Here is a 22,539-nt window from a genome sequence, read left to right on the forward strand (position 1 = left end):
TTGTTCCAGGGCAGGAGACTCTATCCGAGAGGCCAGACTTCTTCGTCCAGGTCACTGCTGATCCAGTTAGACCCACAAATCCATCAGGGCAGGGGCTTTAGGGTGGTTCATCTGCTCAATAAACATTTACATACCCAAATGGGCACTGTTCCCAGGCTGGGAGATATGGTCGGGGGTGGTCTGTCTCCTGAGTGTAGGGAGGGTGTCTTAAAGAGCTTCTTCACCTGCTATATGTATGTTTGAGGCTGAAGGGTGGGGACTGTCCGTGGACATTGTGGGCCGTGGGCGGTGGAGGAGAGATAAGATAATACTGCTAAAGGGAAAGCAGACGGTGGCTTTTCGACAGTGTCACCTGAATAGAGTACGCAGCCCAAAGCATGTAATAGGGGCGAGGGAAGAAGAAGTGACTGATGGGGACAAGCAGGTGAACACCAAGCCCCAGTGTGATGGTTGTAAGAACAAAATGCTCCATTCTCTGTGCTCATTTCCTTGTGGGTCTTTCCCTCCAGCTAGAATGTGGGTCCTTCAGGGGGAAGAAGTTTCATTTGTTTATTTATTTTCTGCATTCCCAGCATACATCAGAGTGCGCTGGGAGCCAAGGGAGCATTGAGCTATGTTAAGAAGTTAGAACATAGAGGAGAGCTTCCCTAATGAGATAATTTTTAAATGAGTCTTGGCAAGGTGAGATTGAACTTGGGTGGTGTCTGCCAGAAATAGACAGTGGGCTTGACAGAGTGTAAGGAAGTCTTTGCTTTGAACCATGTGTTACAAGGTTCCTCGTCAGGAGCCCCGTATCTGTGATTATGGAAATGTAGGAATGTATCTGGGAGTGTGGACTGGCATTAACTCTGCTAGCCTAGGGAAGGGATATAAATGCAGAAATGGGAAGATGGGTAGGATAGTACAGTGGGTTTCCATGGGTCCAAAGTCCTCTGAAGTGAGGGTGTTTTGGAACCCACCATGTTTTAAATTAAAAATGCCACAGTCACCCTGGGGTTGGAGGTATAATAATGTTAGCAACGGGAACGTCATCCATGATCATGAGTGACTGTCTCTGTGTTGTGTTAAGCAGTGAGATTTAAAGTTTATTTCTTTAACAATCTTATCTATCCCTTCGGTAAATCATTCATTCACCTATTTTTGCATGTATTCAATGTATCATTTATACCTTTATCAGGTACCTATATCATGGTGCGGTAAGTGAGGGGAAACTCAAAGACAAATTCATAGACGATTTTGCCATTAATGACTTTTTAGCTCTGTGTGCAAAACTGTTCGGTTTTCTATCATTCTTGGCCATAATGATAACAAGTAGCCTTTGGACCTTAAAAGGTACAGAACAAACTGGGCAGTGACCACATACCTGCAGTGGGAAGAAAACACTAACCAACAGGTCTGGACCACATTTCCAAGGTCACCAGGAGTCCTGAAAACTTTCGTATAATACATGGATTTTTTTCCATTCATCTATTTTTATTTTATGGTGCAGGAATTTGTTGGAAGCTATGGACAACAATAACAAAACTCACTGTTGAGAAGGTTGGCTGGGAAGAAGAACGCTAGGACGACTCAGATACATCACCCCAGGAAAGGGAGGAATATCTTGTGGTAGCCTGGTTGGTGGTGTCTCACCATCGATCTTTGGCAGGTTGTACTGGAAAGGGATGGTCAGAGTTCCAAAGTGCAATATTATATTTCCAATTAAAATGTAAAAACAAAGCTTTCTCATAAAGCACATTGGCCTCAGCCCTGGGAAGTGACTACAAAGCCCATTGCTGATTGAGAAAAGCTGAAAGCAGACACTGTAATTGATAAAGGAGATAAGTCAATCTGTGTCCTTTAAAGAATAATGAGTTCCATTTTTCATCAAAAAGATCTCGTTGTGCCGAAGAAACATTCTTTCAATAAATCTACTTAATGGTTTCCCCTCTAATGATATATAACATTGTGCTTTGGAATGAGCTTGGAGCATCCTAGTGGGTTCCTGGAAGGGTCTGCAGGCCACCCAATATTTGCATTGCTAATCCAACCCAAAGAAAACCCGAAAGGTTCCCAGACAGGGCTGCGTTGTGGGGGAGGGGGCGCAATATCTAAAAGCTTGCCCAGGCTCTTCAAGCAGGTGGATGGGATGAAATTTTTAGATCATTACCCCACCATTAAAGTTGAGGTCCTATGCAAATTTGCACCCCACCTCCACCCCACCATGCCCACCACCACCCTGGTGTGTTAGGGATACCTCAGCTCTGAGGGTGACTGTTTAAGGTTTCCCGTATTTGGGTGGTGAGAACCCATGAGCTTGTTTGTTCCCTGGGGGGCTCACCGCTCTCCAACAACCCTGACAGCCTTGGGCCCTTGGTGTTGCTCTTGACTGTGGGCTGCAGGAGGTAGTCCCTGTTTATTGTGTTTGGTAAACTGAAGATCCACTTTGAAGACCCGGCCTGAAGGAGTGCTGTGTCCAGGCCCATCCCCCTCCCCGACCGCCCCCCACCCCCAGAGTAAGGGAAGGATCCAGGGCCCTCTGCACCCTGGTGCTAGGCAGCAGGACATGTTGCTCAGCTTGGCTTACCTTGCGACCCCCCAACTTTACAAACGCGCTGTTATTTCCACAAGGACCCAGCTTTATGTAACAAGACCCATTTCCTCCAAGGGCACCCAGCCCTCCCAATACTGGCGGACTTCCCCACATGGGAATCATTAAAAACAACCCTCGAGTTATTTCCTTATGTTGCTGTTTGTTTATTCTCTAGTCGCGTGTGAGTCAGCCCGATCATGATTTGTGGTGGTTTTGCTTATGAAATCTTACATAATTATATTTCTCTTGTCATGTTGGGTCGAGCCGTGAGCCCATCGAGTGTTTTCTCATTGCACAACGTGGGCGAATCAATACGGAGAAAGGCTGAACAATGAGGTGACGTGGGCCGGTCGGGAAGCCGGCTCCGAGTCACCCGGGAGGGGGCCCCACGGTGGCGCGAGGGGCCCGGGCGCCCCGTCTGAGGCCACCAGGGCACCCCCCACCCCCAAACAACACCATGGGCTGACGAGGCTGGGTGGCGGCCTTCGGGATGGGGCTCGCTGAGGTGAGAGTTGAGAGGAGAGCCAGGGAACGAAAGAACAACAATGACAACACTTCACACAGAAACCGACCAAATGTTTACTGCATTCGCTACACGCCGGATTCCAACATGCTGGTCCAGAGCGTGGCTGGCTACAAGCTGGCAAGACGGTGACGGCTCCTCCAACAGGCTGTCCCTTCCCCGCCATGTACATGATTTAGTTTGATCCCACTCACTGTCCCAAGTCCAGAGGCGGTTAAGAACGCGCTCTATGCAAAACAGTGAGGGGCTACGACACACGGATGAGGGTGGTTGCGATTTCCACGGCAGGACGTGGAACCCGGAGAAATGGTTTGTGGAGGCCAGACGCCTCCTCAGTGGCTATAGGACTGATGGAGCTCCAGACCCACAACTGGTTGTTTTGTTGAATTCCTCGAGTATACTGAAACTAGTGGTTCCTAACATTATTTCATATTTTAAATAAAATATCAGACCTGATTCCAACCTCGTTTGCTTGCATACATCTCTGAGGCGTGCGCCTTAAAAGTTATTCCTATGGATACAGGATGAAGATTACAAATATCGGCAGAAAAAGAGGAACCGTGTGACTCTATATGAAGACAACGACCATCACATTCCACAGCACGTCATGGGTTAATCTCTGAATCATCAAGCATTATTTAAAAACAGGAGAGATAGAGAGAGAGAGAATAGAACTGAACACAAGCGCCACGACAAAAAACAATCCTAACAACAGAACCAAACCCAATTTCCCTATTAATTCTTTAAAATTTTTACCTCTGTTTCTAACACTTCTCATTAATTGTTATTTTAAGCTCCAGTAGCAGGATCAGATTTCTGCTGCCTCTGGGCAAATGAGTTATGATCTGATCTCAGGTTCCAAGGGAGATGCTCAAAGTTTTATTTCCCCCCCGGTTGAGTAAACAGTACTATGCATATTATCGCTTGTGTTAGAATAGTGTTGTCTTCACATAAGACTCAAATAATGGTATTAGTCATTCATTTCCTTGAACACAGACACCCTCATGCGTGCTGACAGGTTTATAAGGATGTGGTGGCAGCCGCGGTCCTGGGAGCTGCTAGATGACCGACTTTGATTTCTTGCAGTCCTGAGCGATGGAGCCCGGGTGTGTCTGGTTATTGTCCGCTTTCTCTCCCAGATGCTGGGCTTGTCTGGAAGATTAATACATTAACAAGAGCTGAAGGCCCAGGGTTGCACGTCTTCAGACATGTTTATTAGCAGATGGCACACGGGATTCAAAGGTCACCACAAAAGTGACATTTTAAAGTGAAACAACAATATTTATGTTCAGATAGTCTACTGATGAGATCATGTGGAAATGTTTTTGATTAAATTAGCTTATAAATGGTTGCCAATCTATAGACAACTTAAAATGCCAGCTCTGTTTACCAAATGTGCTCTTCTCACGCTCTCCCCGTTTACATATTAACGACCAACGGCCAAGGGCTGTTGGTTGTTAACCAGGAGGATCGATATATCCGGTTTTTACTTCCTGGGTTATCTATTTTTTTTTTTTTCCCATTCTCAAAAATGTTATTTCCTCTTCTGTGTGTTTGGAAATCTCACTTGCAATTATTAATTGTTTGGAAAGTGTTCGGATTCCACTACGGTAATGCAATTGCGTTCTGATTCTCTAGTGTAAATTGGGCTTCTGAGAAAGACCTAACCTTCAGGCTCTCAGGTAAGACCTGATGTTCAGTATCATAAAAAGGCTGTGAGCTGGATTCAGAAATACTCGCTCCAGCTGCCTTCTCGCCCTGCAGCCCTTGGGAGCCACGCTTGGGTGGCAATGTCTGCTTGTGTCTCTACAACACTACGAACAACAAAATGCGGTCAAGGAGAGGAAACACCTCATCTGGGCTGCTTTTTCTTTCTTCTCTCTTGTGCCCATGGCTTAGCAGGAGTGTGAGTGAAAATCTTTACCTTGGAAAGTGGTTTAGCTAGAAGAAAGCTCAAAGGTATGAAGCCAAACCGATGTTTTAAGAGAGTTGTGCAAGTCTCTGTAGTCAGCAAAACTCACATAAATTTTTCCAACAAAGGCATTAAAATGCAGAAATAATGATCAGTTAGTAGATTAAAACTTTCACGGACATATTATGGGAAAGGAAAATGACCCTATATGCTACTGTTTCTCATTTATTTACATTTTTTCTCATATTTACAAAATAAATGTTTCTCATTTATTTACATTTAATTGTGTTATGAATAACTTTGTAAGACACAGATATCATTGTCCTGAGGGGTTCTTTTAACCTTAGTGTCATCGATATCTCATTTTTCTGTACAGTTACAAAATTAGAAATGAATGAATACAGCAGAAGAGTTACTCACTTTTCAAGAGAACCTTTTTCAATATTCATTGCCCCTTCCATTGGATCCAGTCCTTGTTCAGAAAACTGTTTCAAGGCACTTAAAGCTGCCTAGAAATGAAAACAAACACACAAACAAGGAGATCCATTCACTGACTTCAACGTTAATAAACAGGTTAAGTATAAAAGAGCTGAGATGTACACTTAAGACTATCATTTTCATTGGTCTAAATAAATGCTTTTTTGCATCATTTAGCAAAATTACATCTGAAAGGCTATATTATCATGAGCAATGTATATACCAGGAGGGATTTACGTCTGTGGAGGGAGGAGGTGGGGAGAGGAACCCCCAAAGTCTCATGCCCAGTCCCTCATCGGCGATTTTGTTAAGTCACAGAGTTTTTAATCTGCAAATGTAAAAACACCTAGTTTAAGCCTCTTGCAGTCTGACAACGACTTCGCATAATTTCTCCTCACATTACCAAAACTACCCTTCCGAGGCGAGCCCATCAGATTTCCCCAGCTGAGGTACTCTTCCCAAAGTCAGCACGAAGGTCTTGTTCCATTTTATATTTCACCAAGTCACGGGAAGTGAGCAGAGAAGTGGACCCAAGACACTCGTGCATATCGAGGGGGTGGCAGGATGGTATTCTGCGAGGAGAGAGAAAATGTGTGCTCCTCGGGGCCCCGGGGAGGCAGGCCTGGCCACAGCAGAGCCTCCCGAGGTGTTGATTTGCCCGTCATGCGTGGGACGCTGAAGAGTGTCGACAGGCTGGCGGAGCCTCGCTGGATAGCTGGGAGGCTCCAAAAATGCGATGCTGATAAGATCTACATAACTTGTTGACACTCTTGTGCACGTTCCAAACTGTTATTTCTTCAAATAAGAATTTGGTTCTTCTTCCCCTCCCCCACATGGCACCACTCTAAAGCTCCATTAGAAGGGCTTTGTTGAGTCTGAGATAGGTGTGAGCAGCTAGGGCTGTTTGAATCCTCGACATCCCGCTGGGTCACACTTTGGTCATCTGCGTCTTCTCAACTGCCTTTGAGAAAGGGCTAACTAACCCTTGCAGTTTCCCAAATGTTTATCTGCCAAGGGCCCCTCTGGGGTAGCTAAGTGTGTGATCCCTTGTAAACGTCATTGTTCGTAACAGAGTTTCTGATTTTAATTTTTAAGGTAATAAGGTAATTCCTTTAGAGTAGTTTCAGGTTTACAGGAGAAGCAAGCAGGGATGTCAGTGCTGGACCCCACTGGTTCAGGCCCCTGCTCAAGGCGTACAGCAGGCTGACAGAGGCCTAGGTGGCGGCTACGCGCTCCTACCAGTTGGGTAGAAGTGCGGCTCTCTCACTGGGATACCATTACTGCTTGAATTGTACCCCTCCCCCCAAAATCTATATATTGAAATTCTGACCCCCAATACCTTCAAATTGTGGCCTTATTTGAAAATAGGGTCTTTGAAGTTTTCAGGGAGATGAAGTCCTACTGGAACAGGGTAGGCCCAAATCCAATATGACCAATGTCCATACAAGAAGGGGAACTCTGTGTGTGGACACGCACATACAGGAAGAATATCACATGGAGGCAAGAGATTGCAGTGATACAACGAAAGCCAAAGGACATCAGTGATCACCAGCAAACTGCCAGACACTATGGAGAGGCCTGGAACAGAGTCTCCCTCACCGCCCTGAGAGGGAACCATCAACACTTTGGGTTCAGACCTCCAACCTCCAGAAACTGTGGGAAGATATTTTGCTGTTGATTAAACCGCTCGGTTTGTGGGATTTCATTATGAGAACTCTCACAAATGAATATAGGTCCATCATAATTCCTCCTTAAGCAAAGTAGAACCTCTTTCTCCGGTGATGTTTCCTTTTATTATCTTTGTATTATAAAAATAGTTTTCATTACAGGACAATCGGAATAGATATAAGCCAAAAAGAAATGCGGAAATAGTCACCATCCCACCCACCCATTTCCCACTTGCTACAATGTTTCCATGTGCTTTCCTATCTCTTCCCCACATGCACATGCTTTCACCTCGATCATATCTTGACACTGTTTTATAATCTGCTCTTTCCATTGAACACAAGCAGTTTTGCAAGTCAATAGAGAAATGTCAATGGCATCATTTTGCCTGACTGCCCAGCCTGTTGACTTGATATGTCCTCTTCTACTTAGCCGGTTCCTACAGTTGGACATTTCAGACACTCCCAATATTGAAGCTGTTGTTAAAGCTGCATCCAGCTTTCTGATGGTTAAGATTTTTGTGTACCATCTCAATAATTTCCTTATGATAAATTCCTAGAAATTGAATTTCTAGGCCAAAACACAGGCACATGTTTAAAGCTCTGACCTAAAAATAAACAAACAAACAAACAAACCAACAATCAAATAAATAATAAATAAATATCTGACAGGCGCTTTCCCTCTGCCCTCAGAGAGGTTGTGAGCACAGCAGCAGTGTTCTTCTAGGTGCTTTTGGAATTAACCTCTCAGAACCACTTTGTGGGGCACTCAAGCAAACCAGTTTTGTCATCTTATGGCCCCACCTTCTTTTCATTTGTCCATCCTGACCATGTATTCTAGTCACTGGATTTGGCTTTGAGTAATTTTGGTGGCTTTCAAAAATTAAGCTGACTCTGAAAAGACCCAGATTTGGACAACTCCCCTCCCCCAGAGGAAGTCTGCAGCCGGATTTGGCTTTCGTTGAGATTCATTCAACTGAGTGACAGCTGAGGTCCTTCCCAGTCTTGAAATGCTGAGGTGCTGGATGGACTTCCTAGGTGCCTGGCTGTGAACAGCCCCGTGGGTGTGCACACTCCCAAGGGCTTGTTACATGAGCCTGAGCTCTGGAGGCCTGCCTCATGCATACGTGTATGGGGTGAGGCACTGGGCCCACTCACTGCTAAGCTCTCCAGACCAGTCCATGCCTGACCTTTCCAGATAGCCTGACTTTATGGGGAGGGCATTAATGAACTTACAGGTCTTGGTATATTCAACAATTTTGAACAGATGAACCACTCTTTTTTCTGATCCTGTAGTATGTGAATTATTGTCAGGAATGCTAGTTTTTATCAATTTCTTCCCAAACGAACTATTGTGGAGGGCTGTTCAGTACCCCCAAACTTAAACTGGCCATGTGATATTGCTGCCTGAGACCTATAAGAGCGCCAGGGCTTCTCGGTCCTGTTTTACTCCCAACAAGGTCAAAATGGCAATCAAAAACAACTTTAAAAACAATTTTCAAAAGTCATTCATAGCCTAATTGTAGCTCATTTTCCGTAGTTGTTTTTGGGGTACTTGCTGCCTGAATGCCCGGAACCAAATGTCTTGCTTCACTAAGTCCAAGAGCCAGTGACACCTGCTCTGTTCCATCCAACAGGAGATGCACACAGGAGACGCAGGCCAGGTCTCAGGGAGCAGGTTCAGTGTTTTAGCTCTTGCAAAAGCTCCTGGATGATTTTATCAACATGTCAAGCAGGTCCCCGTGAACTTTCAAAATGCCTGTCATCACTCAAAGTATGTACTGAAGGCTGGAATGGCGGCGTGCTCTTTCACTCAATGCCACGGACAGATTTTCAGAATTCTTGCGTGGCTTCTTCCCTCCCAAAGTATGCTTAAAGGCTTCCAAATAACATTCCCTTATTTATCTGATGAGATAATTCAACCCACATCTTATTGATAATCCTGAATACAATTGCTTATAATTAGGAGAGGACTTCTTACTAATTTATAAAAAGACAATGAAGGTGATTTATCTTCTCTGTAAACAGCAGTAGCTACCATTTGATGAACATCACTCTGCCATAGTCATGAGACGGGGGCCTTTACCTGAGTGACAGCAGGTGTTTCCACAGCCCCGCAGGCAGGTCCTCCCCGGGAGGAATTCAGTAACCTACTCCAGGTCACACAGGTAGCGAATGGCAGAGCAGAGATTTGAACCCAGATTTGCACATTCTTGACCACATCCCCTCAATTCCTTCAAGCCAATTTCAGCATGACTTTTTCCAATATCATTATTACCAGCTTACTCTTATTCCTTCCTCCATACTCATTCTATTAATTATTCCCCACAATAGTTACTGGAGGTCAGCTCATATAATTATCCCCATTTTCTAGAGAAGGGGTTTGTTGTCTTGTGGGGACCACGGGGAGCTGCCAGTCTCCAGCCTTCTTGTGGTCCCTAGGTTGACTTCTGAGGGCTTGTTCGGCGCTTCTCTGACTCTTGTAGTTTGGTCTAAAATTGAATTGCTATAGGAATTATTTTATCGCTTAGGATTACCCCACGACACCCCAACAAGGTAACTTAACTGTCATTTCTTAACATTCTCGAGGGTACTAAGTCTGCTCACTTTATTTGCCCCTCCCATCTTGTTCTGAGAAGGTTCATTCCTCACCTGCATGGGGTTGTCCGAAGGAGGGAAAAACAAGCTGCAGGGTTTAGCTGGGCCCCTGGGCTGTAGGGTCCTGCAGCAAGAGGAGGTGCTGGGATTGCAAAGGTGAACGGACAGAGAAAGGACAGAGGGCTCGGCAGTGATTTATAGTGAGCGATAAGCCAACTATGTTTAGGAAAGCTGAGATGGGCAGGGGCTGTCGACCAGGTGCCTCCTCCCACAGGTCCTAGCAGAACACTGGCCGCGCTGCTTCCTCTCTCGCCGGTCCGTGAGCTCAGCTGGGGAGCTCCCCCCCTACCCCCAGTTCATCGGAACACCGCCTTCCCAGAGAGGATACTTGACAGATGAAAAGATGCCATCTGGGAGATGGGCGTGCTTCACTTTCTACAGCAAATCGGCTCCCAGAATACGATAATGCAGCAATGCCCGAAATAGCCCCCTTCATTTAGCAAGACTCCATTATCAATCATTCCAAAGAACAATGTATAATGGAATGGCTTTGTGAACAAATGCTGAAAGTGAACAGTCCGCAAAAACATTTTCCTACGCACAGCCGAATCTGTCCAGAAGATGGTAAAATCAACAAAATCTCCATGTTTAAACTATTCCAACAGAATAAATTGTTACTTGCTAGAGGCCCGTTGTTTAAAAAAAAAAAAAAAAAGTAAGAACAGATTATAAAAATGCTACATAATAGTAAAGGACACTGGAGTGAGAGCGAAATCAAATAACTCTCATTTGGAGAGACCTCTAAAGCCTGAGTACGGAGCTACCGAGAGGGTAAATAGAGAAGAAGAGGCCCTGCCTGTCTCCGTTCACCCCGTCAGCCTGGACGGTCTGCTGGGTGATCCCTGTGAACTAATGCTAGGGAATCGTGGGAAGGAGGCAAATCTGGGTGCTTAATGAGGAACATCCTGAAATGATGCTTAAATCCAAGTTGTGCAACTTCCCACACACCGGGGATTTGAGAATTTCAAAGATGCACTAACGTAAGTAGCCAGAATCCTCCATGCGGCTGCAGCCGCAGACAAATAGACAACTCAGTGATTTCATTTCCAAGGTCAGAAAATGTTTCCTACCAAATCAAGACAAACTCGCTCAGCATCCACGCGTATGTCACTGCAGTCTACCACGCGGAATCTCGAACTTCAGCTTTATGACCATTTATGTGTTCCGGGATTCCAAAAAAGAAGGAGGAGGAGGAGGAGGAGGGGCAGGAGGAGGAAGACTGGTGGTGGACGGGGAGGGGAGGGGAGAAGAAGAGGAGGAGGAAGAAAGAAAAGGAAAGAAAAACGAAGAAAAGGTATATTCAAAGCTATTCATGTAGCTTGGTTTGAAAGGAGAAAAATTTTTAAAAAATTTTAAAGAAGTGGATGACATTTCCTTTTCTTATTCCTGTCTTTTAAGCTCAACACTTGTATCCATTTGAGTGCGTGCGTGCATGTGTGTGTGTGTGTGTGTGTGTGTGTGTGTTTCCCTTAAAAGAAAGCATCTACATAGATACGTAGAAATATTTTGGTCCCCAACAGATTTTACAACTGTTTTGTGAGGAAAGCCCCACAGGTTCTTGAACAGATGTCGCTACCATTTCATGGATCACTTGTTTTGTGCGTAGTTATAGCAATGCCAGAAACAAGATGCCAGGAAGATACTTTCCATGCCTGTTTGCTGGTCTTGGTTTGCACGCTTGCACGCGCGCCTGTGTGTATGTGTGTGTGTGTGTGTGTCTGTTATGTCCGCACAATGGAGGTGAGACTTCCCAGCCATTTCTGCAATTTCTAACTTTCCTCTCATCAGCAATGAGCAAATTGTGTTGAAACCAGTGCCTGTTCTTCCTGCTTTCTTCTTCAAGAGTTACATTTTAATGTAACAGCATTAAAACATTTTTTGAGAGACAACAATGGTCCTTGTTAGCAAAAATGAGAATTTTAGCTCATCCTTTTATGACACACTGTTCTTCTTGTGGTGTTTAAACACAGTGTCCAGTGGATTCTTTTATTTCCTTTTTTTTCTCCTCATTTCACACTTTTCCCACCAATTTTACGTCCTGAATCCCAGAAACAGGCTGTTCCCATTAAAGTCGAGGCAGTCACACATGCCTGAATGTGGCCTTCATTTTAAGTCAGTGTTCAGGGTTTGTTTTGTTTTGCCTTTTTCCCCGAAGTGCTTGCTCATGTGGCGCTCTTCCTGGGAGCAGCTCTAACGGCTAGATTCCTTTCAAAATGCACACAGTGGTCATATGTGCAGCTCACTAAATAGGTCTTCTTAAATGAGAAAATGATGGGGCTTCAAACAGCAAATGCCTTTCTTTGCAGCTGAGGACTCCCCCAACTTCTCATCCCAACAGTCTTCAAGACTGGCTCTCTACTGAATCATTTCAGTGGCTGAAAACCAGCAGGTTCATCCATAAGCTTAAGGATTATTGCCCCAAGAATGTGAATTTTAACATCCCTATGCTATCATTTTCTGGCTTTGAAAGGTCTGTAACAAAACACAAGTCTCTCTTTCTTTAAAATAAAAGATACCAAAGAGAAAAAATTGTAATTCTAAATTGGATCCTCAGTCTACCACAATGCAGATGAATCAAAGATAGGACTTCAAAAATAAAATGAAAAAGGATTACACTGAGCTTTAATTAAACCATTTGCTGCCCTGATTCTAACAGTTTCATAGAACCTGCACTTTTCATTTATGCTCAGACAGTCCTATTGGTTCGTGTCATTTCCATAAAATTGGTACTTTATGAATGGCTTACTGTTGGAACAAAGGGATGTCAGCCTGCTTAGATGATGGCTATTTATTGTAAAAAACAACAACAACAACAAAAAACAACAACAACAACAAAAAAGGCAGGTGGTGGTCTGAAGACACGCAAGTTTTAGGCAATCTACCAAAGCAGAGAACAGAAATTTTCATTCTAGAATTAGGGAAACGGCTACAAACTTGGGCACTCGGACTACACACTTAGGCATCTTCTATACTGGGTGGTCAGGCTCTTACATTGGGTGATCCATGTCAGCCTTGACAACGATACAGAGTCAAGCTTAAGGCAGGATTGACAGAGCCGAGGAACATTCGCGTGTGTTTAGGACAAACATCCATGATGCCATGTCTACTCTAACCACATTGGTTTTGTTCTACCAACATCATTCCTTTCAGAATTCCTGCGTTGTCCAACAAAAAGTCCCCTCTGTAATGATATGTTACCACAACATGCTGCTGGGTGCAAAGGCAGGTGTCCATGAGTGGCAGCAGTGTCACTTGTGCTTGGCAGGATGATGCCTCCCCTCCCCCTCCACCAAGAAATGTCCGTGTCCTCACCCCCAGAATGTGCGTATGTTACCTCACATGGGAAAAAGTGGTTCCACACATGAGATTGAAGTATAAATACATGGAGATGGGAAGATTATTCTGGATTACCCAGATGAGTCCCATCTAATCACGTGAGTTCTTAAAATCAGAGAATCCTTCCTGGCTTGGCTGAGAGAGGATGAGACATCTAGGAAGAAATGGTCAGAGTGATGTGGTTAGTTTTGGAGACAGAAGAAGGGGAACACAAGCCAAGGAAAGTAGGGGGTCTCTAGAAGCTGGAAAAGGCAAAAAAGCAAAACGACCAATTCTCCCCTCAAACCAAAACCAAAACCAAACCAAAAAACTGCTGATGCCTTGATTTTAGGCTAGGGAGAGCCCTGTCTGACTTCTCATCTATTTAACTCTAAGATAATGCGTTTGTGTGGTTAACCCACTAAGTCTAGTCATTGGCCAAAGCAACAAGAGAAACTCATCTACTCTTCCTCTCACCTTGACAAGGAAGGGTGGGGAGCATGGTGTTCGCAGTCTCTCAGGCCTCGACTAAAATGCCAGCCCTACTGTAGGCCGGCTGTGTGTCTATGCAAGCTACTGTACCTCTCTGAGCTTCTTAGGCTTAATTCCTGGACTATAAACGAGAGCTTTCATTACACACCTTTCTGTTTTTGTGGGTTTTTTTTTTTTTTAATTTTTAAAAGATCTTTCTTTATTTATTTGTCAGAGAGAGAAAGAGAAAGAGAGCGCACAAGCAGGGGGAGCAGCAGCTACAGAGAGAAGCAGGCTCCCTACGGAGCAGAGAGCCCAACGTGGGACTTGATCCCAGGACCCCAGGATCATGACCTGCGCTGAAGGCTGATGCTTAACTGACTGAGCTACCCAGGCATACCATACCTTTCTCTGTTGAGACCAATCTCTATCTCCATGTTCATTTATGCCCCCATTTCTTATATATTTCTATTACTTTTTCTAGTGGATTGCTTACCCATCTCTCTTCCTAAGAGAACTCTAACATTATACCCACTCCTTAATCAAAAGCCATTAAGAACTTCCAGCCACCAAATAACATTCTGTATCCTTGGCCTGACATCCATCAGCTGGCCCCATTCTACTCTACAATTGCATTTATTGCAATTTCATTACAGCGTGTTTCCCAGAGTGTGACGCCCAGATCAACAGATCAGTCACCAGCCTCAGGAACACCTGGCAGTATTATCAAGAGCTCCCCAGCCAGCTGGCCTGGAGACACACCAACATTGCAGAAGCCCCACCCACATGGATCTCCTGCCCTGGTCTGATGGGTCTACCTCTTGTCTGCTGAAAATATCTGAGTTTTCTTACCTCCACACCTTTGCTCCTGAAGTCTTTCATCTTCCCAGGGTGGACTGCCCTGATTTCCAGCCTGTCTCCCACCTATGAACTTCTGACGGCCCTTGCCATCTGCCTCCTTGAACTGTGGGCTATCTTCAATGTGTTTGTGTCCTGTCTCAAATAGTTGGTCGGCCCTTGGCCAGCCAAGCCATTTTCCTGTTGGAGATCAGCACAGTATGTTCATAGAACATCTTCAAGGAATATTCCTTGGTTGATTGTTTGTTGGTTTCCATCTGAAGCTCCCTAAGACAGACAAGTACTTACAGACACATTTCTGCTTTCTGTTTTCTCTCTATTCTCTGAGTCGGCATCTTGCTCCTGCTTGCTTTTTCTCACTTCAGGACATTCTTTAAAGGTTCTCTCCTATGAGCCTCTCTCTCCACCTTTTACACACCCCATCCCACCCCCACCCATGGCCTCTCCATCTATAGACAATATGCTGTAGGACAAACAGTCCCAGGAAAGCAGAACTGGGTGGTCTCTATCATCCATGTGAGAAAAGGTTCTCCTGTCCCACAGTCTACCTGCAAGGATTATAGATGATGGCTAGTGACTTTTTGAAATGTCAATCATTTGGGTTTTGGCTTCTGTCCTCTTTGGGGTCTGTAACTAATGCTTCCCCTTCCCTGGGCCAGTGTGAGGTCTATGAAGAAAGTTCCTGGGAAACCTTCCCCGGGAAGACCCATAATGGGAGCTTTGCTTGAGACCTTCAAGGCGGCATCCTGAAATAAAGGACCAGAGGGGAGTCTCTTCCACCCAAGGAGAGCCTGGTTCTAGAGAGCAATGGTGCCTGAATTCTGCCCTGCCCCAAAGGTTCCTTTGGTACTTGATGGTTCTTTAATATTCTTCTCCAAAGAGAAGGAGAAGCATTGCCCCTGAACATGGGCACACACTGCTCTGTCTATACAGAAATTCCAGCTAGGTTTGAGTATGTAATTGAAAAAGACATACAGTTATTCCATAATTTTAAAAAATTCTTTATTTTTTGTTATTTTCTTGTTTTTTGTTATTTCATAATTTTTACTGCATTTCATGTGCTCTTGCATTGCATGGCTATAGGGGCAGTTGGGAACAATAGGGAGTGATGGTCAAACAATATAACTTATAAAGTTCTGTTTAATTTTGGATTATAGTTGTACCGAAATAGAGTCCAAGGTGGTAATGGCACGTGCGTTGTAGGCCTTGCTGGTTCCCTTAATGTGTGAGGCAGGCAGAAGCCCGATTTCTTTTCTTGGGGCATTTGGTGGCCATCCTGGCATTTGGTGGTCTCCTTATCCTCACACTTTCAAACATTCACAAAGTAGAAAGGATAGTATACTGAACCCCCACACACCTACCACTCAGATTAAGAATGCTCAGTATTTTTGCCAGTCTGGTTTCATGTATCTTCATGTTTTCCCAGAGGACTCCAAATCAGGTATCAGAAAAGACACATGCCATGATCACACCTAACAAAATTAAGAACAAATCCTTTCTATCATCTAAATACCCACGTTATGTAAAACTTTTCCTGATAGTCTCAAAGATGTCTTTTAAAGTTGGTTTTTGAATCTACATCCCAACAGTTCACGCATTGTATTTGAATCATCTTTTAAGATTGAGGAGTCTCATGGAATGCAGAATAACGGCAAAGCTGTCCAGGACCTACTCCCCACCGGGACCCGGGGAGGGGACAATGAGCCTACCTTGCCAGGAGGGACCCCTCTAACCAAAGTCCTAAGTCCTCTTTAACCTCAGGGTTCCTTGGCCAGTGCCGGCCAGAGAGGGACATGTGACCGTGCAAGAAGGCTCAGATGGATGTGACCTTATAGGCTTGGAAGGGCGAGTTAGCTAAGGCCATGGAGCAAGGAATGAGAGGAGCTGACAGAAGCTAGACAAGTCCAAGAGATGGATTCTCTTCCAGAGCCTCCAAAAAGGAACACAATGCTGCCAATGCCTTGATTTTAACCACTGACTTCTGACTACAGACTGAGAAGAGACCCTGGTGTTTGAAGCCACCAGTCCTTGAGAAGGAGACTGAAAGTCACATGGAGCTGTGAAGGGCTGATGCCCTGCTCTCTCCTGAGACCAGCTGGTGTTGGGCCCAAGAAGGCGAGGCCAGGGCCTGACTGAGACAACTGCGGGAGGGAAGGTTGGGCTGCAGGAAGAAGGGGGCCAGCTACATTGGGTGCTTTCTTGGGGCACTGGTTCTCTGCTGGCCACATCAGGCAGGACAGAAGGAGCCCCTCACCATACTCCAAGCAAGCTGTGCTCTAAGGAAAGTCACTCATCACTGAAAACCTGCAAAGACCTCCCCCACCCTTAGGGACCTAGGTACCCTCTCCTCTTCACCCTGAGTGCTCTGTGTTCACCTCCTTTCTGTTCCTTGGCCTGGACAAGTTCTTTCTCACCTTGGGGATTCAGGCTGACTAGCCTCTGTGGCCACCTCTTCTCATGACTGAGAAGCCTTCAGATCTTGGCTCCACAGTGGAACTGAACACCCCAGCTAGATCACTGCCTCCTCCAACCCTCCCGTGTAGGGTGGTGGGGGAGCAGTAGAAAGGGAGGGGATATCGAGCCAGCAACAGAGGCTGAGGACTTGTCTAGGTGGGATGGTGAGTGGTGACTCCTGGCTGGACTCAGCAGGGAGAACTGACCTCAACATGGGGACCATTTAGGTGAGGGCAAGATCAGAAGCTAAACTAATCCAGGGTCACTGTCAAAGGTGGAACCCAGATAGGCTGGGACCCCATACTCACTGGGCTCACCAGAACCTATACATGAATGTATGTTAATCAGCAACCTCATATTTTTTTCTAAGATTAATAGATTAGGTTTTGGGGGTACTTCTAACCCTCTTGCTCTTCCTCTTAGGTCACTGGGAACCTCTTCTTAGTTTCCTCAACTGCTGACTTTTGCCTTGCCCGGACTTTTAAGTCCATCCCTGGGCCTCTTATCTTCTCTACCATTATTTTCTCCCTAGATGATTTCACTGAGGCCTATGACTCAAATCCCTTATAAACATTGATGGCCCCCAATTCCTATCTTCAGCCTGGCCTTCTGCCATAGAGTTCTCAAATACAACTGCCCAGGGGATTTCTCCCCTTAGGTGTGTAAAAGGCATTTAAAATCTGCCAAGACCCGAATTCAAGATTATCATCTTCCAAACCCTCCTCTCCCAGGACATGTAACCCTCATTCAACCAGTGGCTCTTACAAAAAACATTAGGAATCAACCTCACTCACCTCTCACATCTGACCCATTATCAAGTTCTGTTGGTTCCTCTTTGAAATGCATCCAGAATCCAAATATGTCTTGCTACCTGCTCTCCTGCCATTCTTAGGTCACTGTCATCTCTCAGCAAGACTCACGCCATTGCATCCTAACCGTATTTCCCTGTATCTATGCTCACCTAAAGCCATTTCTTCAAATATACCTTAAGTGATAGGTGGGAAACGTAGATGAGAACAGGTCAAGATCCTGCTCAAAACCCTCCAGGAGTTTCTGGTTGCTCTCCGTACAAAACACCAATTTCTGATTTGATCCAAACCCCTAGGTGACCCTAACCCACTTATATTTTCCTTACCATGCTGCCCATACCCACGGAGCTCCAGCCATGCCAGCATATCTCCTTTTTGTAGAACACCCCGAGTTCATTCCTGTCTTAAGGATTTTCATATGCTTTCCCTAGACCTGGGGTTGTTTCCCCAGTTATTCCCATGGGCTCTTTCCCTCACTCCATCTGGTTCTCTACTCAGGTGTCACTCATTGTGACCACAAGACCTAGATGAGCTGCACCTGCCCATCCTAGCCAGGTGTTCTCGCAGCTCCTCACGCTGTCTCCTTTTCCGTGCTTACTGCTCCTAAATCAGTATACGTTCAATAAATATTTATTAATGACTTGAAAGAATGAATGAATAAATAATTAAAGACAGTGGCCATTTTCAAGAATACCTACATGCCCTATATATTTTTTTTTATTAATTCTCAGAAGTTCCCTATGGAAATTAGGGAGTAGATCATTTCCCCTATTTATTGAAACCTAGAAGTTACCATTCATTTAATGTTTAAAGAATGATTATTCAGGGGGAATGAGTAGGTGCTAAATGTTAGTCTTTTAAATGGAGAAAGTGAAGTATAACGAGAGGTCTCCAAAGTAAGTGTGCTCATGTGTTGTAAACTTACTGTACACCAACCATTGCAATTTTGGAAGGAACTTTATTGGAATTAACTCTAATTTTTTTCTAGAAAGTGTTCCTTCCTTTTTCAAACTAAGAGAAATGTAAAGTCACTATAAAGTTCAAGTAAACTATATCTTCTTTTTCTGACTATCACTGAAAGAAAAGCATATTGCTGCTAATAGCACACTTGGTTTGATAACTTTTAGAAACTCCAGTAAAAGTAATTTTTAAAGTTTATGGTTAAATAATCATCTCAAAGGAAAACTAGTATCTTGATTTCCTAAAAACACCTTCATTTAGACAATATAATCAAAAAAAGAGACTGACTTTGTGTTAAATAATAATGATTACAAATGGTCCTCTTCATCTACCTCCACCCGCAAATGAGAAGAAATTTAGTATACTTCTGGGGATATGCTTTAGGTCTGCCAAATACTTAAGTAAAAAATTCTCCTAAGTTGTTTCAAGAAACTGCTGGTATTCTAACAGCTCCACACATTCTAATGTATCCAAACACAATTTTTTTTTTTTCTAATTGCTTGGCTGCAGACGAAGATGTAAGGTTTTAAGTATAAGAATTTATGTGATGATCAGTGATGGAATCCTAATCCATCTTAAGCTGTAAGCATGACAACTGGCAGTTCCCAACGTGTATTAAGAGCAGAGAATTTTTTTCTCTTGCCTGAGGGTACATTCCCTTTCAAAAGCAAAATACTTTTCTTCATTTGCTTTCTAAAGCTATCACATTAAACTCTACTCTTAACGGTTAATCTTTTAAGGAGGTAAGATAGATTGGAGAGAGAATCTGTGATAGATTTATAAATTGGGGGCAAAATGTAACACAAGGCATTCCAATACGCAATTTCAAATCAAAACCTTAACTTGGGCAAGGGACATTATATCAGCCAACAACATTCTTTAGAAATGCCTGACATTCAGTTGGATAGAATTATATATTGAAATAGATTGTAGGCATATTGTGAATGTTTTTGCTCTAGCATCTGGTAGCATCAAAGCCCAGGAGGAAGAGTGGGTGACCATGCCAGAATTTAAAAGCTGCCTTTTGGATGAATATGTGGAAAGGATATAAATTAAGTTATCAAAAGGCTAGAAGAATTTGCTGAAAGTGGGGGAGGGTGCTAAAAGCAATAAGCCATTTGGAATTTGATAGCATGCAACTCTCATGCTTTGTGTAGCTAGTATTGTTAGCCAAGTAAAGATAAAAGGGTATTTCAAAAGAGAAAAATTAATGAATGAGGACAAGCATAAAAAGCAACAACGCAATACCTGATCTATAAAAGTTAAGTAGTACTTATGGTATCTGAGATCCAGTGTGGGATGAGCCCCCAGGGAAATCAGGCACCTCCTCTATGACGTCTTTGGAAGAGAGCAGTGACTTGTGATTTCTGTGTTCTGTGTATTAGTCAAGATAAGCTAACTGTTGAACAAATACCCCAGAATCTCAACACTCATGAAAAGACCAATTGGGTGTTCCTGGGCTGTGGATCCTAGTCAAGCAGGGTCCCAGGCCCCTTCCATCTTGTGACTCTGCCCTCTTCTAGGCTAGCATTTTGGTCCTCTCCTTTCAACCAGTGGATGGGAAAATAAAACGGAAGGCAGTGTGTAGGAGGACTTCAGGAAAGCACTCATCCTCCATTGACCAGAACCTGGTGACATTATTACACCTAACTCCATGACTACACCCATCTCCACCCTGGATACTAAATCTGGCAATGCCTTGGGGAGAAGAGGAAGCAGGTGTGGTGGTATCATGTCACTGCACTCACTTGCTGAGGCATCTACACATCTCTCTTCTCACGTTAAGTTGTAAGTCTCCAGAGTAGGGTAGAATTCAGTCTTATCTGTTCTGGTAGCTGTAGCAAGAGCTCTAACATAGAGTTAATTCTCCGTTTGTAGTCAGGGGATATGGGGTGCCACGTGCACAGAGTGAACCTGGAGATGTTAAGACTGGTCGTCTGTGCTCTAATATTGCCAAGAAATGCCTGGATTTTTCTCCCTTCCTGAAGATGGCCTCTCTGTGTAGATATTTCCAGAGGATACAGGGACCACATGCCAGCAGTGGGCATGGGGCACCAACTTTGTTAATTCTCATCGTGTCTTTGTACAAGAAGCCTTCACAGGAGAAAATCCGCGTACCCTTCACCTCTCAGAAGGCACTTGAGTGGAAGAGAGGTTGGATTCCTGAAAGACAAATGATAGGGTGGCGGGTTTCTAGTGAACCCCGATCTCAAGAATAAAAAGGAAACCAAAATCTTCCCCAAGGATAAACCTGACTTCCTTATCAACTGAGAAGGAGGCCAGAAGTTATAGGTGAATAAGCAGGACTATAGAACATTATGAAAATCTAGAACCTTATTCTTTCTAGTCTCCATTCGGTTTCAGGTAAAGCAAGAGCAGCCCCTGTGTGGCTACTAAAGGACTAGTATCTAGAATATATAAAGGATTTTCAAACCCAACAGTAAAAACCAAACAATCCAACTGGAAGATGGGCAAAGGACTTGAAGAGATGGTTCACCAAGGAGGGTTTACAGATGGCAATTAATCGTGTGAATAGATGCTCCACATCACTAGCCATTAAGACCACAAGCTTATTAAAACAGCTAAATTAAACAGTAGTGACTATATCAAATGCTGGAGAGGATTCAGAGAAACTGGATATCGTACACATTTTTGATGAGAATGTAAATATGGATCAGCTACTCTGGGAAATAGTTTGACAATTTCATAAAAGTGAAACAAACTTACCATACAATGCTCCTATCACACTCTTGGGCATTTATCTCAGAGAAATGAAAATCTATGTCCACACCAAAACCGGTACACAAATATTTCTAACAGTTTCATCTGTAATAGTCAACAATTGGAAACTACCCAAATACCCCACAATAGATGGGCTATTAAATAAACTGGTGTCTCCACACCATGGGATAACTCAATATGACTGTACAAGTAACAGGAACGAACAATTGGTCCACACAATTTGGATGGATCTTAAGGGCATCAGGCTGAGTGAAGGTCACTTACTGTATGATTGTATTTATGTAACATTCTCAAAATGAGAGAAGTGAAGAGATACAGAAGACATTGGTGGTTGCCAAGGGTTAGTGATGGCATGGGAGGAGGAGTGGGAAGAAGGTAAGACTAGACTGTACAGGGATAGCACCAGGGAAATCTCGGTAAAGATGGACAAGTTCTCCATCTGGATCTCAGTGGTGGTTACGTGAGTCTATACGTGTGGGAACTGGCATCGCCCTATCATACACACATGGTACCAATAGCATCCTCTTGGCTTGGATATTGTGCTATAGATAAATAAAATGGGACCACTGCAGGACAAAGTACACATGACCACTCTGTACTACTCTTGCAACTTCCTGTGAATCTATAACTATTTGAAAATAAAATAAAGTAAGATAAAAATTAAAAACAAAATTAGTACAGTGCTTTTTGGAAAAAAAAGTAGTATTTTTAATTTTAAAATGAATCATTCTTATCGTAAAACTTTGAAAAATACTTAAATGTTAAGACAAGTTCCTTGTATTGTCTCACCCTTCAATCAACTCCAATCCCACACTCCAGAGAAATAACTGCTATTAATATTTTGTCTGTGTTTTCCCAGGTATTTTATTTGTTATATTCTTATATATACATCCATGGACTTTTTGTCTTTTCCTCAAATGGAATCCCTATGCTGCTTCTTCTGAATATAATAATAAGACACCTCGGACATCTTTTCATGTCACCCAAACTGGCCCTATTTTATTCTTTTTAATAGAGGCATCATATTCTCCTACACAGTTGTGCCATAATCTATTTAATTAGTTTCTTACTAATAGGCACTTAGACTGCTTCTAGCTCTTAAAAATAAGGTTCCTGAGGATATT

General features: G+C 43.8%; 1 protein-coding gene across 10 annotated transcripts in view; it reads right to left on the reverse strand.

Moving 5' to 3' along the window:
* Nucleotides 1-3,127: 3,127 nt before the first annotated feature.
* STAU2 (staufen double-stranded RNA binding protein 2) overlaps nucleotides 3,128-22,539 on the reverse strand; it is a 324,604-nt gene continuing 305,192 nt past the window's right edge. For all 10 annotated transcript variants that reach the window (XM_059394724.1, XM_059394721.1, XM_059394728.1 and 7 more), the window contains 2 exons: nucleotides 5,428-5,516; nucleotides 3,128-4,247 (listed from right to left, as the gene is read on the reverse strand). In XM_059394724.1, coding sequence (XP_059250707.1) covers nucleotides 4,154-4,247; nucleotides 5,428-5,516 — 183 coding nt within the window. In that variant the 3' untranslated portion in view covers nucleotides 3,128-4,153. The remainder of the gene's footprint in view (nucleotides 4,248-5,427; nucleotides 5,517-22,539) is intronic.

This window comes from Mustela nigripes, chromosome 3 (assembly GCF_022355385.1).
Source record: "Mustela nigripes isolate SB6536 chromosome 3, MUSNIG.SB6536, whole genome shotgun sequence".
NCBI lineage: Eukaryota > Metazoa > Chordata > Mammalia > Carnivora > Mustelidae > Mustela > Mustela nigripes.